Source organism: Microtus oregoni, unplaced genomic scaffold (assembly GCF_018167655.1).
Source record: "Microtus oregoni isolate MIOR12 unplaced genomic scaffold, Mior012 000012F_ref0000307, whole genome shotgun sequence".
Classification (NCBI taxonomy): Eukaryota; Metazoa; Chordata; class Mammalia; order Rodentia; family Cricetidae; genus Microtus; species Microtus oregoni.
The window spans coordinates 26,184,634-26,200,618 of record NW_024543071.1 but is presented as its reverse complement, the minus strand read 5'-3'; the positions used below and the strand labels follow the sequence as shown (position 1 = coordinate 26,200,618).

At 42.7% G+C, this 15,985-nt stretch overlaps 1 protein-coding gene across 1 annotated transcript; it reads right to left on the bottom strand.

Moving 5' to 3' along the window:
• Nucleotides 1-2,526: 2,526 nt before the first annotated feature.
• On the bottom strand, nt 2,527-14,152 carry LOC121454558 (interferon-induced protein with tetratricopeptide repeats 1-like). The gene is made up of 2 exons (XM_041661961.1): nt 14,102-14,152; nt 2,527-3,913 (listed from the first exon to the last, which is right to left on the bottom strand). Exons 1-2 carry the CDS (start codon nt 14,104-14,106, stop codon nt 2,527-2,529), a joined length of 1,392 nt encoding a protein of 463 aa, XP_041517895.1. The 5' UTR covers nt 14,107-14,152.
• Nucleotides 14,153-15,985: the final 1,833 nt, after the last annotated feature.

The window sequence follows — 15,985 nt, the reverse complement described above, 5'->3', positions numbered from 1 at the left end:
TTATTTCTACATTCTTATGTCTGGAATCTACATTTCCATATTCTTATTCTTGGACTCTTCTGTTCTACTGTGGCGTTTTTTTCCTGCTGCCTGTTGATCTGATGTAGAACTCCAAGTCCTTCTTCAGCACATGTCTGACTGCACACTGCCATGCCTCCTGCCATAACAATAATGTAATGCACGTCTGAACTGTAATCCATCCCCAATTAAATGTTTTCCTTTATAGGCATTGCCATGGGCATTGTATCTCTTCACACCAACAGAAACCCTAAGAGTTCCTATCCACCAAAATATTATTGATCACTCGCTGACAGTCATGCTGTTTAATACAAAAAACACTGACATGGATATTCATACCTTCCATGCAGTACCTGAAATGCAGCTAACTAGAGATGGCCCTGTTCCCTTTCTTACTATAGCCACCGCTGTAATTGGTTTTTTATTCTTTGTTCTTTGAGAGGTCTGCCACCCAGTTCCCAAATAAATCCCACAGAGACATTCTTTCTTATGAATGCTCAGCCTTGGCTTAGTTTGTTTCTAGGACACTTTTCTTAACTTAAATTAACCCGTCTACCTTCTGCCTCTGGGCTTTTACTTTTCTATAGTCTATATTCCTTTCTTTCCTTCTTACTCCACAGCTGGCTATGTGGTTGGGTGCCTGACCCCTGGCATCTACCTTTCCTTCTTTTTTTGTTACTCCCTCTTCTGTTATTTATTCTCTCTGCCTGTCAGTCTACTTATCCCTCTCTCTTGTATAGTTATTGGTTGTTCAGCTCTTTATTATACCACTCAGGCATTTTAGACAGGCCTAGTAACACAGCCTCACAGAGTTAAACAAATGCAATATAAAAGAATGCAACACTTCTTTGCATCATTAGAAAAATATTCCATGGCATAAACAAATGTAACATATCTTCAACTAATATTGAATACAACACACCCCCATTGTAGTTTTTCAGAACATAATTCATAAATCCAGTCCATTATCAGTGGGACTGCCAGTACAAATGTCTGATAAACATGCAAACTTTAAATATATTATTTGGTTAGTCTTTTAAATTTATATGTATATGCGTGTGCCTGCATAAGTCTATGTGTACAACATGCATGGAGGAGTCTATGGAGGCAAACAGTAGGTTGACATGGACCAGCCTCAACAAAAACACATCTTGTCAGGGTAGAGGCAAAGGGATTTAGAAATAGAGATAAGAATATGAAAATGAAAATAATAACATGGAGAAAACGCCTTTAATATCAGCACATGGGAGGCAGAGGCATGTGGATCTCACACATATCATCCCCTGAAATACTTTGTAAATATGTCTCCACTTAGGCAAAGGTGGAAATGGATTACTGGAAAAGAAGAGCCTACCAAATAACCAGATACTAGCTTGTCAATCAAACTGCATGTCTTCCTGCTGCTGCCCAATCTTTCTCTCTCTCCAGTTCCCTTTTCTTCTTCCATCTCAGTTACTCTTCCTTTCCATTGATGTGGGCTATCAGGGATCATCTTTATGAATCCTGAGAGCGGACACTACAGTTTTCCATTGCTTGAACTTAATAAATATGTTATTGGCTTAACATGGATAAATCTGTAGAACAGTATCAGTTGTAATTTCCCAAAAGTCAAGCAAATGAAGTCTAAGCTCATCCCAAGCATCATCTTCCTACGGAGAAAAGCAGCGCTCAGGTACCTGGGTTGCATCAGGCATGCTGACTAACATGAGTTGTGTAGAATGAAATAACCTTCTTTATGTTTTCACATCCCACGTGCTGCTCTCATGTGCACAGCTTTCTCCCCTGTTGCCCACTAGATTCCTGGGAGTTGGTTCAGCTATTCCATGCAATCTGGAGTACCGTGAAAGATGAACCTTTACAGTACTGTCAACAAATTTCACAGAAAGAGCTTGTGATTCCAGTGAATTTTAATGAACGGGTTTTAGTGGAGGGAAAAGCATCACACATAACACACTATATCAATAGCACAGAAAAAAGTGGGCAAACTTCTTATGTCATCTTCAGTCTGTAAGGTCCCATCAAGCTTTCCTTGCATTACTGTCCCCACACTTAAGTCTCTCATTAGCTGTGAATGGGTGTCCAGGAATATGAGACCTCTCCTGCTTTCAAACTCTCTCCTTTGCTCATTTCTTTTGCTCTGAGGTTGTACTATAGTAAGCGTTTATGATGATCAAAATTGAATTCTAATTGCAAAAGACTTTTTTGTCCAGGACACTGGCAGGCAGAGGATGAGGACTTTCTTTATTACAGCACAGATATAATGAATAGAGTTTGTGACAGGACTCAAAGCACTGAGAACAGCAGGAGTCAGTCCTGGCCATTAAGTGAGCAGGTGTTGTGGGGACAGAACTTCCTTCTAGGCAGGACAATAAGGGTGAGAAAAGGGAACATGAGCCAATGCATTTAGGTACTTGGATTACAGCAAGAATTCAGTTCTGGGGAAAGCAGTCAGTTAGGAGGGATGGAATCTCAGTGATGAGTACATTATCTTCACAAGGTGAGCTGCATTCAGAACTCAAGGTTCATCTCCCCAGTGAGCCTCAGAGCCTTCTCATAGTACAGCAGGGCCTCAGGCATGTTCCCTTTCAGCTTGTGGACTAACCCAAGGAGGGTGGTGCTCTCCACAGGTTGAACATTCTGCTTAACCCGTCTTTCAGCCACTTTCTCCAAAGCTATGAGTAGTTGCCTCCACACATAGGATGTTTCTTCTATTTTTAGACCTTTTAAGTAGTGGGTAATCGCCTTGTCTTCTGATTTTTGATGATATTGCTGATAACGGCCATAGTATAGATGAATGTATTGTTTTTTGTGACCTGCAAGCTTCTGCATATTCAGCACCATCTGGAAATTTGCTTCCGCTTCTTCATATTGGTGAATTCCTGCTTGTACTTCAGCCATGCAAACGTAAGCTGCATCAAATGTGGGCCTCAGTTCCACAGTCTTCTGAAATTTAGAAATGGCCCGTTGTGCCAATTCCTTAATGCTGCCCTGCCTTTTGGACAGTGTGTTTCTGGATGTCTTTAGTTGGAGCATTTGTTTCTTGTAGCAGAGCCCAATTTGGTAATGTAGGTAGCCAGAGTTAGGTGATGTCTGCAAGGCCTTGTGTAGGAGTTGGAGAGCTTTGTCTATGCAGCCTTTTCTTCGGTAATACTTGGCTGCATAACGAAAGACATAGGTTTGACAGGATGTGCTGCTGAGGGCTTCTTCAATGTGTCTTTCTGCTTCATGTGTTTCTCCTATGTCCTGAAGTTTCAGGGCAAGATAAACTTTAATATATGGATCTGCTGGATTTAACATGACAGCCTTCCTTAGGGGTCCCAGAGACATTTTATTGTCATCAAAGTATTCACGATAGGCGGCTATTGCATAGCCAGTGTTGTATTCGGGGTTTTCAGGCTCAGCTTCCACAGCTTTTGCAAAGCAGGCCATGGCGCGTCTATAATTCTGTCCTCCACACTTCAGCAAGGCCCAGCCTTCCTCACAGTGCATCTCGGCACACTCCATCCTGTAGCGGAAGGGACTTGCAAAGTCCTTGCAAGTATTCTTTACCTTGTCCAGGTAGCTCTGGGCTTCTGCCAAGCTGCCCATGTGGTAATGCACCCAGGCACAGTTGCCCCAGGTCACCACGCTTCTCTTGCCCAACTGCTCTCTCCTGGCCAAGGCTTCTGCTTCTCTCAGGCTCTGCAGGGCTTCCTCATGCTGGCCTTTCAGGTGTCTCACGTAGGCCAGGAGGTTGTGCATCCTCACTGGGCTCATGATGTCTAGGAACTCGACCTCCTCCGAGATTCTCATTTCCAAATCAGGTATGTCAGCGTCTTCAAACAGCAAGCTCCACGTGAAGTGACAGCTCAGCTGAAGGAGATTCTCCTTGACCTGATCAACACCCGCATTCTCTCTGCCAGAAAGAAGCAGAAAGATTTTTCATGTACAACTTGACCAGAATCTGAAACATTATTGCTTATTTTCTGGAAATCTAACATTTTGCCCATTTAGAATATCTTTTTTTATTCTTTTTTTATTACTTTATTTTTTTATTAAAGATTTCTATCTCTTCCCCTCCACCGCTTCCCATTTCCCTCCCCTTCCCCAATCAAGTCCCCCTCCCTCATCAGCCCAAAGAGCAAGCAGGGTTCCCTGCCCTGTGGGAAGTCCAAGGACCACCCACCTCCATCCAGGTCAAGTAAGGTGAGCATCCAAACTGCCTAGGCTCCCACAAAGCCAGTATGTGCAGTAGGATCAAAAACCCATTGCCATTGATCTTGAGTTCTCAGTAGTCCTCATTGTCTGCTATGTTCAGCAAGTCCGGTTTTATCTCATGCTTTTTCAGACCCGGGCCAGCTGTCCTTGGTGAGTTCCCTATAGAACATCCCCATTGTCTCAGTGTGTGGGTGCACCCCTCGCGGTCCTGAGTTCCTTGCTCGTGCTCTCTGTCCGTCTGCTCCTGATTTGGACCTTGAGATTTCTGTCCGGTGCTTCAATGTGGGTCTCTGTCTCTGTCTCCTTTCATCGCCTGATGAAGGTTAATATTCAGGAGGATACCCATATGTTTTTCTTTGGGTTCTCCTTATTTAGCTTCTCTAGGATCACTAATTATAGGCTAAATGTCCTTTGTTTATGGCTAGAAACCACATATGAGTGAGTACATCCCATGTTCCTCTTTTTTGGAATATATACATATTAGAGTACTACTCAGCCATAAAAAAACAAGGACTTTGTGAATTTTGCACGCAAATGGATGGAAATAGAAAGCACTATCCTGAATGAGGTAAGCCAGACCCAAAAAGAGGAACATGAGATGTACTCATTTAGAATATCTTGATATCTGCTTTTTGCATCAATCCCTCAGCTCCACTTACTAGAACTGCCTGAGTCTCCTTGAACATGCATGTCCATGTGCAAGTACTTAAAATCTTAGCTTTTGAGTTAATCCATTCATTGAAGACTGACACGGTCACAGAGATACAGGCCCATCCGCAATCTTGTCGGACTCCTGCCCTGAGATGTGGAACTGGGTAAAGCTATGACCCCTTCCCCACTGTTTTTGAGGACAAAGTGTACAAGTGCATGCCACCTGAGCTGACCTAAATAGGAACTGTCCGTGGGTTCAACACCAACTATTGGTCATCGCAGGTCCTTCCCATTTCATCTCAGACACCAACAGCTGGAACCATGTCAGAAGAAGCTGACTCAGAACAAATAAATGGTCAAGCTCTCTGCCTTGTGACACTAGCGATATGATTTTCTCTGGATCTTTTTTCTCTTGGCAACATAGGTGTGGGGGGAATCACCTTAGCTGTCCTCTCCTAGGGTTACAAAGAATCCCTACATTCAAAACATGCATCTACAATTCATGTGCTTTCTTGTCTCCCAGTGGAGCAGGACAAGCTCTTTTCTAGAGTGTATCACCATGCCTCGGGATCACACTGTACCCATCTGTGTATAGGGAATATCAGTGTTTCCTGTTTCTGGACTTTAGGGAGATTGGTGAGGCTAAACACATGGATATGTTATAAACTCCACAGGAGTTTCCTGCTTTTCTATCAGTGTTGAGAGCAAGAGATAGAATTGTGTGACTCGGGTTTTGTAGGCACCCACAGCAGCACCTTTGAGTCTTCCATGGCTAGATGGCAAAAGGCCCTTAGTCCTGTTGGTAGTTGTCTGCCAGAGGCCAGAGATGCCATAGTGCTTAAATCAGCTGTCTTTGGCTTTGATCTGATCAGATGCCAAGAATAGCAGAAGGAGGTCGCATACCCTGTTAGGTCTGTCCCGTAAAGGAACACTCTAGCATGGAGTCCTTACGTGTTGACAAATAGAACATGACAGCCATTTAGAAACCTCATGAATCAGCCAGTTGGATTCACCAGCCAACCAATTTCTTATGCTACTATCCTGAAAATGTTGTGATCAAAATCCTGATGATTCTGGATACCCCCACTTCTGGGTCAACATCTACTGTAGAAACTTCATCTTGTTTCTTTCAGTTAAGTTCTTATAAGACGTCTGCTTTCTGATAACCCCCAACTAAGGTCCATGAACTCCAGTTTTAAATACTACAAGACCAGAATACAGCAGCATCGCCTCAAAGGAAGCTTTGTGTGACAGGCAAAAATGATAGAAAATCTCCAAGATGTTGCTGTAATAAAAATGGTTTTGCATACAAAGATTTAAAATAACTACAAACCTAAAATAATCAATACATTACGGCACTAGAGAAATATTCATATGAGAGAAAAGGGCATATATACTACAGCGGATTGCATTACAGAAAGACATGGGGCAGAACAATGAGTGCATGGTAAAGCCCTTCTGCCTACAGGTGACCATAGGAAAACTCTATGGGCCTAGTGGCTTGCACAACAGAACTTTGGGGGCTCTTTATATTTGAATAATATTTTTTCTTACATAACAACCTCAGTTCTCTCTTTTTTCTTTCCTCCTGCCCCCAACATCCCCTTCTTTTCACCCTCCATCCACTCCTCAGAAGGAAAGGCCTTCCTTGGGGACTCAACAAAGTATGGCATACCAAGTTGAGGCAGGACCAAGACTATTCCCCCTGTATCAAGGTTGAGTAAGGTAGTCCACCATAGGAAATGTGCTCCAAAAAAAGTCAGTTCATTACCTGAAATAGGTCTTGATCACACAGCCAGGGAGCCCCACAATAGATCAAGATACAAGACTGTCATCCCCCCACTCAGAGAACTTATTGCAACACAATGCAGATTCCACAACTATCAGTCCATAGTCTGTGAGTTTCAACTAGCTCTGGTCAGCTGTCTTTATGATTTTCCCACCATGCCCTTCACCCCTCCCCCAGTCTTGTTCATATGATCCCTTCTCCCTCTCTTCAATTGAATGCCAGGAGCTCAGCCCAGTGCTTGGATGTGGGTCACTGCATCTGCTTCCATCAGTTACTAGATGGAATTCTGTGATGACAAGTAGTGTAGTCAGCACTAAAAAGCAGTGACTTCTTGAAATTTGCAGACAAAAGGATGGAACTAGAAAAAGCTTCCTGACTGAAATAACCCAGTCCCAGAAATACAAACACAGTATGTACTCACTCATAGTGGATATTAGGCATTCTGGCAGGGTTCTGAAAAATTGAGATAGAAGAAAGAGAAGAACACAACACTTCCCTAGCAAATGTAGACTCTTAGAAGTGACAATCTGGAAGCATCTACTCTGAGACAGGTACCTTTGATTTAGAGAAGCACACATCTCAGTAAGGGACTCGATGGATAGATGTCCCTTCCATTTTGGAAATCTTAGAATCTTTTGATTAGTTTTGAATGCCAGTTCTCTATGTAAGAACAGAGATAGAATTCACCTCCAAACTTTTTGAAAATTTTACTAGTATGAATGACCAAAGATGAGCTGCACAAAGATGATAACAATGGACAGGAAACATACAGATCAGATAGGAATAGTCAGTGAAGTCTCAATGATACACAAAGAACAATGAACAACCAGTACAGTGGGGATGGGAGAGGAGATATCTCCCTGGCTAGGCTGTACAGCACTAGATGTCGAACCCTGATGCCATACATAACAAGAAACAGTATAAATGCTGGACAGGACCATAAACATATCTATGTTTATATACGTGCATACATTAACAATCAATGAAAAAAGGAGGCAGTGATTTAGGAGCAGATTAGGAAGGGTAAATGTGAGGGCCTTGAAATAGGAAAGGAAAAAAAGTAGAAATGTAATTATATATTAATCACAAATATAAACAAAAACCTTGTTTACTTTACATTAAAGTAAATGAAGAACAAGCAAAAACAATATTTTAAAGCAGTCATAACTATCAGGAAATGACATTTTAGGGGCTTCTTCTAAGCCTTGTTCTCTCCATGTTTCTCCTTATCTCACGGAATTTCAATTGTGTTTGTGGAGGGGCTGCAAATGCCAAGGCCCACCTATGAAGGCCGGTGGACAGCATTAGGCGCTGGTCTTCACCTGCTTGTTTTCTGAGAAGGAAAGACAGTGGTCTGCAGCTCTGCTCTCAGTAATTGCACTGAGACTGCCATTCTCCCGCTTCCTTGGCAAGCCCTTTACCACTGAGCCATCTCTTCAGCACCTGTCTAGGTCTCCAAGGGAAACAACTGTGAAGCTTCTTCCTCCTGTCACATGATATTTCAGATCTTACAGGGACTTGCATGAGATTGAGGTCCCAGAGAGAGCAGCATCAGTGACCATGTTTGAAGCTTGTTGAGTAAAAACACTGACAGCCCTTCCTTCCCTTGGCTTCAAGCAATGAACAGAGAATGCTTAAAATGTCCTTGATGTACCAACCAGCAGAGGTGCCACAGCTCTTTGTTCATGCCGTATAAAGGGTCATGAGCTTCATGGACCAGTTCTCTTTGGGCTTATCCCTCATCTCACTTGTCCATTCTAATTTCCACAGCACTGTTTCATAATAAAATATTTCTATTTCTCTTTCTAATCTTATACCCCTGGTAGAGTTCTATTGATGCTGGACACAATTATTTGGATATTTGAAAAGTGCCTCTGGAAATGGTTGGCAGTTGTCGCTGTACTCAAGTCTTTACTGATAACATTTGGTAAGCCAGGTTAGAAAGAGTTAAATGCAGAAGTTTTTTTTTTTAATAGTCTCTGTGTCTGCCTGTCTGTCAGTCTCTCTGTCCCCCTCTGTCTCATTCTGTTTCTCTCCTCTTGTTCTGTCTCTGTCTGTTGAGCAGCACAAAGTCCTTGTCCCCTCAGATGAGCATGAATGAAACCAGCAATGATAGACACATAGGATTATTTCTTCAATAAGAAATATGGATAACTTGTTTTTCCACCCTGAAGGCTGGGAATAGAGATCATTCATAGCCTGGTGATTGTGCTCTCTGTAGAGCCAGATCTACAATGCTCCCAAAGCAGGACCAGAGGTGGCCAATAGCTAGGTGACCTTTGCTTTATCTGTATAGCCAAAGTCTCCTCAAGCTCCCAAATCAGGGAGGGATGTATCTAATGCCCAAAAATAACCTCTATGCTATCTGTATGACTGACACCTCACAGAATCCTTCCGTGGGCCCTTAAGGCAACACATAAAAGCTACCTTTACAACCCATCTTATTAGAAGTACTTGGAATTGAGATCTAGTGCAATTATGCCTCCTTTTGGTCAGATCATTGTATTACACCAAAGAACTTTTTTTTTTCAAATTTAATTGGGCTTAATTTAATATTCTCACAACATACTGTGTGGGGGTCAGACTCTAGTGAAGAGTTCAAGAATAAGAATATTAAAATGTAGAATCCAGAAATATAAATTTAGAAATCAAAAAAAAATGTAAGTCTAGTAAAATGAGAACCAACTGTGAGCAGCTCTCTCAGCAGTTTGAGGATGAGCTATTAACAAGGGGTTATTTTGCTTTACAACCCATAGCTCTATGTACAAGGCCAAAGCATCTCTCTGCAAACTGAGAGCTACCCTACGGATATAAGCTGAGTCAACATTTAGGTTATAGATATACGACCTCTGGGTTAAGCCTTATTCCCGCTATGTGAAACTGGCAACATCAAAGGGGACAACACAGGGCTTCAGTAAACACCTCCTGAACATCCCAAGGAAAACAATTAAGATTAAGTATAAACATTGGTTTAACTAAAAAGCCTTTGTTAATGGAGACTGTAAAATAAGGCAATCTGTATCTAAGTTTTCTATAGGAGGTACTTCTCTTTATGTGTTGCTTTCTTTGGTTAATGAATAAAGAAATTGCCTTGGCCTTTGATAGGGCAGAACTTAGGTAGGCAGGAAAAACAGAACTCAACGCTAGGAGGAAGACAGCAGAGTTGGAGTGCCACCATGGAGCCGCCAGAGTCAGACAAGCTGAATCTTTCCTGGTAAGCCACTGCCACGTGGCAATATACAGATTAATAGAAATGGGTTAAATCCAGATGTTAGAGTTAGTCAATAAGAACCTAGAGCAGGTAAGAGGCGGGTGTGAGAAGGTCCGGTCACGTGGATGACTGGGCGGGGCTTCCAGTTCATATCCCAGTGTCCCTTGTAATTACTTCCTTTTTGACTCTTTCCGGGCATTCAAGATGTCGAAGCGAGGAGGTGGTGGGTCCTCCGGAGCGAAATTCCGGATATACCTGGGTCTTCCGGTAGGAGCTGTGATCAACTGTGCTGACAATACAGGAGCCAAAAATTTGTATATCATCTCTGTGAAAGGAATCAAGGGACAGCTGAACAGACTTCCTGCTGCTGGTGTGGGCGACATGGTGATGGCCACGGTTAAAAAGGGTTTTTGATCCTACTGCACATACTGGCTTTGTGGGAGCCTAGGCAGTTTGGATGCTCACCTTACGAGACCTGGATAGAGGTGGGCAGTCCTTGGGCTTCCCACAGGTCAGGGAACCCTGATTGCTCTTCGAGCAGATGAGGGAGGGGGACTTGATCGGGGGAGGGGGAGGGAAATGGGAAGCGGTTGCGGGGATGAGGCAGAAATCCTTAATAAATAAATAAATTTAAATAAAAAAAAAAGAAACTATCACACATGCCAAAAAAAAAAAAAAGAAAGGCAAACCAGAGCTGAGAAAAAGGTCCATCCAGCCGTTGTAATTCGACAACAAAAGTCATATCGAAGAAAAGATGGGGTGTTTCTCTATTTTGAAGACAACGCAGGGGTCATAGTAAACAATAAAGGCGAGATGAAAGGTTCTGCTATCACGGGTCCAGTTGCAAAGGAGTGTGCAGACTTGTGGCCCAGGATTGGATCGAATGCAGGCAGCATTGCGTGACTCTCCGGTGCATTTGTAAAATAGATTCATTAAAAGGCTTTCTTGACTCCTTCATCAATGCCAGCTTTGAGATGGAAACTGCTGAATGCCAACTCTGTGTGTGGCCTTCACTTTTTTTTGGTTTTTCGAGACAGGGTTTCTCTGTACTTTATTATTTTTTTTTATTTGTTTTGTTTTTCAAGGCAGGGTTTCTCTGTAGCTTTGGAGCCTGTCCTTGAACTAGCTCTTGTAGCCCAGGCTGGCCTCGAACTCACAAAGATCCGCCTGCCTCTGCTTTCTGAGTGCTGGGATTAAAGGCTTGTGCCACCAAAAAAAAAAAAAAAAAAAAAAAAAAAAGAACCTAGAGCAAAGGGGCTGGAGAGATGGCTCAGTGGGTAAGAGCATTGCCTTTTCTTCCAAAGGTCCTGAGTTCAATTCCCAGCAACCACATGGTCGTTCACAACCACCTGTAATGAGATCTGGTGGCCTCTTCAGGCATACATATAAACAGAATATTGTATACATAATAAATTAAATTTTAAAAATAAAAAAATAAGCTAGAGCAAATGGGCCAAGCAGTGTTTTAATTAATACAATTTCTGTGTTGGTATTTCAGGACTAAGCTAGCCAGGTAGCTGGGATGAACAAGCAGCCTCTCCCTAAAACAGCTGGCACTCCAACGTGGTCACTAAATCTACATGAAACCATAGAGGGCTTGAAAAAGGAATTATAGAAGAAAACAATATATTTACATAAAGTTTAACACAGCTTTTTGCTGTTGGCTGGTGGTGTTTTATAGCTCCTTTAAGAGAGATTTTCCTGACTCAGAAGTCGCAACAGAAAACAACAACAACAACAACAACAACAATAACAAAAACAAACGGCCTTTTACATCAGCCTAAAATAATCCATCTCTGGCTGTGGTCTCAGCTAGCTGATAAGCTCTTCGTTTCCCATGGAGATTTTTTTTTTTTTACTGGATTCTTGTTTCTGAAATAAAGATTGTTTCTGGTTTATTAGACTTTGGTTGTCTATCCCTACCTTTGCATGACCCCGCGAGACCCTACATCTAGTGGTGTGAACACCACTGGCTGACTAAGGTGTGTTCAACCACATTTCTTTCTTGCCCATGTAGGCCATTACTCCTCTGGCCAAGGCATTTGCAGAGAGCCCAGCATTTCTTCTTCTCTGACTCTCTTTGTCTCTGTCTATGAAAGCACTAAATGCATGTTTATTCCTTCTGTTTTTGGGCATGTAAAAATGGTGATCATTTTTCTATAGAAACATTAACATAGTTTAGGGCTATCAAATTCAATCCTGCTTTTCTTTGATTTCCCTGCCTACAGCAACCAACAGCAGGAATTAGAGACTGTGTCCTCACATAATGAGAAATAAAGACATTGGCATGGTAGCTAAGAACACTTTGAAATCTGGACGCCATCTGTCTATGGAGATCTGCCTTGACTGGGAGGCCCCCAAGGATCCTTGTGGGGAGCTGTGCCCCAAGGGGGAGGCACATGCACTTGTGCATAAGCACTTGCAGCAGGAAAGCTGAGCGGCACAGAGGCAGCCGCCATTTTTGTGGGCAACGGGGACAGAGAGCAACCTGGATCCCACTGCCCAAGTGCACTTGGAGTTCTCAGCATCCAGCCTCCCTTGTGCACTTGGAGATCTCAGCATCCAGCCTCCCCTGTGCACTTGGAGATCTCCAGCCTTTCACAAACTGCAGGCACTCAATTGCAAAACACAGTCCTAGCAACCTGCTAGAGTCATGGGAAATGTAGCCCCAGGCACAGCTTAATCACTAGACCTATGACCATGACGGTCACCTGGCAGCCCTTAATGTCTTATGCCCCCTTGTTTATTTTATTACACAATTTTATACCTCTGTGTTTTCTATATTTTTCTTATCATACAACTGAAGCTCTCAGCCTCCTCCATACTCTCGTTTTGTAGATGTTTCTATGTGCAAGAATATAAAATAGTTGCATTTGAAAGAGATGATCACTATAGCCCTATATTTTAAAGAAAACAACCCTACTGACTGACATTATCAACTCAAAAGGCAGTATCAAACATAAAACAAGAGACATTTATAAGAAGACTTAACATGGATCCAGTTAGTGGTGTGCATGCCTTTAATCCCAGCACTCAGAGGCAGAGTTTACAGATTTCTGTGAGTTTACAATGAGCCTGGTCTACAAGAGCTAGATCCACAATAGGCTCCAAAACTACAGAGAAACTCTGACTTGAAAAACAAAACCAAAAATACCAAGAAACCAAAAAAATAAAAAAGACTCCACGGTGCCTAGTACTTCTTTATGTTTTATATATGTGTATGGATGTGAATATACATACATATATGTATAAATTCCTGGAGGTATTTAGTTTCTTGCAGGAAAAGATTTAAATATATCAAATATAATAAAATTTCCACATTTTGTCCTTACTAAGGGACAGAAAATATGTGTCCTCTCTTGGGTTAACCCAGCCAGGGATGGGCAAAGCACCTGAACCAGTAACCTTGAACAGCATCTCAAAAGATCCTCTGGGTGTCTTTGAGGTCCATCCCAAAAGCAATGAAGGTGTGGGGTTAGGAGATGGGATGGAAGATACTCTAAGCAGCTGCTCTCTTTTAGGAATTTAAGTACATAGAGTGGTAACTTATTGTGTTGTAGGAGGTCGCATGTTTGTCTCAACTGCCCAGAACAAAACTGACCACACAGACACTGTATTAATGAAATCACTGCTTGGCCCATTAGCTTTAACTTCTTATTGGCCAACTCTTACATCTTAATTTAACCCATTTCTAGTAATCTGTGTATCACAATATGGCTGTGGCTTATTGACAAGATTCTGAACTTTCTGTCTCTGGTGGAGTTACATGAGTTCTCTCTGACTCTGCTTTCTTTCTCCCTGCATAAAATTTGGTTTTCCTCACCTAGCTCTGATCTACCCTATCACAGGCACAAAAAATTTTAACCAATGGTATTCACAGCATATAGAAGTGAAGCCCACATCATTATTCCACTCCTGAAGTTCTCATTGGTAATTGTCTCTCCCTATGGGATGAACATGCTAATATATCACCCAGGAATTTGAACTACATGTCTGAGACAGTCTTGAAAACTCTAGCAAGTATTCTTTCACTCATCTAGCCCCATGCCCACATTATAATCATTGAACAAATTCTCTGGTCCATCAGTACAATTAGCATCCCTGTTCCCTTTTAAGTAGTAAAAAGAGAACCCACAAGACATAACAAATGAATGTAAGCAGACTCATCAGACCTAGTCACAAGCAAATGTCTGTGTCCTGGGTTCACTCAACCTGCAGAGCAGGGAAATCCTTACCCCATGGTGGCTGTGAAGGTGGCCTCACCTTCACCAGGAGAGGACTCCTCAGGATCCTTCCTTGATGCACTGCTCTCTTCTGACCTTCGCACGAACTGGACTTCTCATATATAAGCTGGGAAGAGTGCTATAAAATGAGGTGTGGTGTGGCATACACCAGTGGGAAAATGAAACTGGAAACTTAAATAAAAGCCTTCAGGTTTCTCGTCAGCGAAACTGTGGACAACCAGGTATTGGCCTTCCTGTTCTCTACTCTGAACTGATAAGGAGAAAACTCTGGAATAGACTGACATGTCAATTCCCCTCTCTGTCCAGAGAGAGACATCCCTGCACCAGGAGATGCTGTTACAAAAAGGTTGATGGAGGCAATGTGAACATAAAGGACCAGACTTGCATCTTCACAATAATTTTTTATCAAAAGTACTGATATTCTGCATTTACTCTTTGGAAGTGAGACTATAATCATGTTGATTTGATGGGATGGCAAAAGGGAAGTTAGGGATACAAGAGTCCATCTGCAAGTTGGTTCCTCTACAGTCTGGAAGTGGTCTAAACCACTTTGCTTGCTCTGTGGCTTTCCTTATCAGCTTCTGCAGATTCTATCCATGCATGTCCTCTTCCCTTTGCAGAACTTCCCAGTGTACCTGAGGCTTTAGTAGTTAGATCGTAGGTCTTGGACAAATAACCAACCTCTTTAATATAAGCAGAAGGGTTAGTAGAAAAGGAACCTAACCTTTTTTCTCTCTGAGAGAGATCTGAAAGAGAACAGGGAACATGAAATTTTATAATGCCATTGATTCCCTCTACCTCCCAGAGAGGGCGAAATAGTGCAGTGCTATGTTGGTATTTAGCATGGGAGGAGACTGGGGAGGATTTGGAGGTGCTAGCCCAGTGTGCAGAGGGGGTTTATTGGTGGAAAGTTGGGGTAGGACGGGGAGGGTGAGAAGGAGAGGAAGGTGGGTAAGAAGGAAGTTGACCTTGTACTTCCAGATAGGCAAGGAAGGGGGTAGACAGGGAAGGAGAGAAATGTAAAAAATGTTGCTTCATAGGAGGGGGTTGGGTAGTGTGGGCTTGAGGGAGTAGGGGAGGGGCTAGTGCCCCTGGCTTCATGGTCCAGCTGGAATTATTGGGGTCACAATTCTCAGATGACTGGAAATTTGGAGGCGTTGTGGCCTTTGCTTCCAAGACCAGTGCCACAAGACATTGGCTACTAAGGGAAGAGAGAGACCACGGAACTGAAAAACCATGGACATATGTAAGCTCTGCCCATTTGTCCTTAAGGCAACAAAAATTTTCTAGGTTCCAGAGGACGGTAAGCCCAAGGCTTCCTTCTGGTATCCCATTGTCAAGATAGTATTGAGGCCAAATCTTAGTTGCATAGGGAAATTAGACATTCGAGACTAATTGTATTGGACCGCCCCAATTTATAAAGATTTTGTAAGATGCATCCCAGAGGTGACAGCAGATCTGGCTTTGATCTGCAAGTGCCCATTTTAAAGTCTATGCCCAAGTGCGTGGCCTAAGTCTATTACAGTGTGTCCATTAAAATAGCTCTTCAGTCTAAGTGGGTCAAGGAAATTGAATGCTAGGTGTCCCTAAAGCAAACAGAGTCCATCTCAGCGAGACCCAGTCTTGCCCATCTAGCCGCTGAAGTCAGACCTCAAGATGCAGGCCCACAGCTTCCACAAGAGTCCAATAATCGATAAAAGTAAGTACAAATGGGTTCCCCCAAACCCCTATAGCATAGTCAACAAAAAGAACACACCAAAACGCAGCTCTGTAGCCTGGGAGCTGATTTTAGAGGGGCATGGAGAGCTCAGATTGTGGACTAGGGGGCTGTCCATATGTGGCTTATGGCCACGTAGAAAGGCCACCCTACCCAGT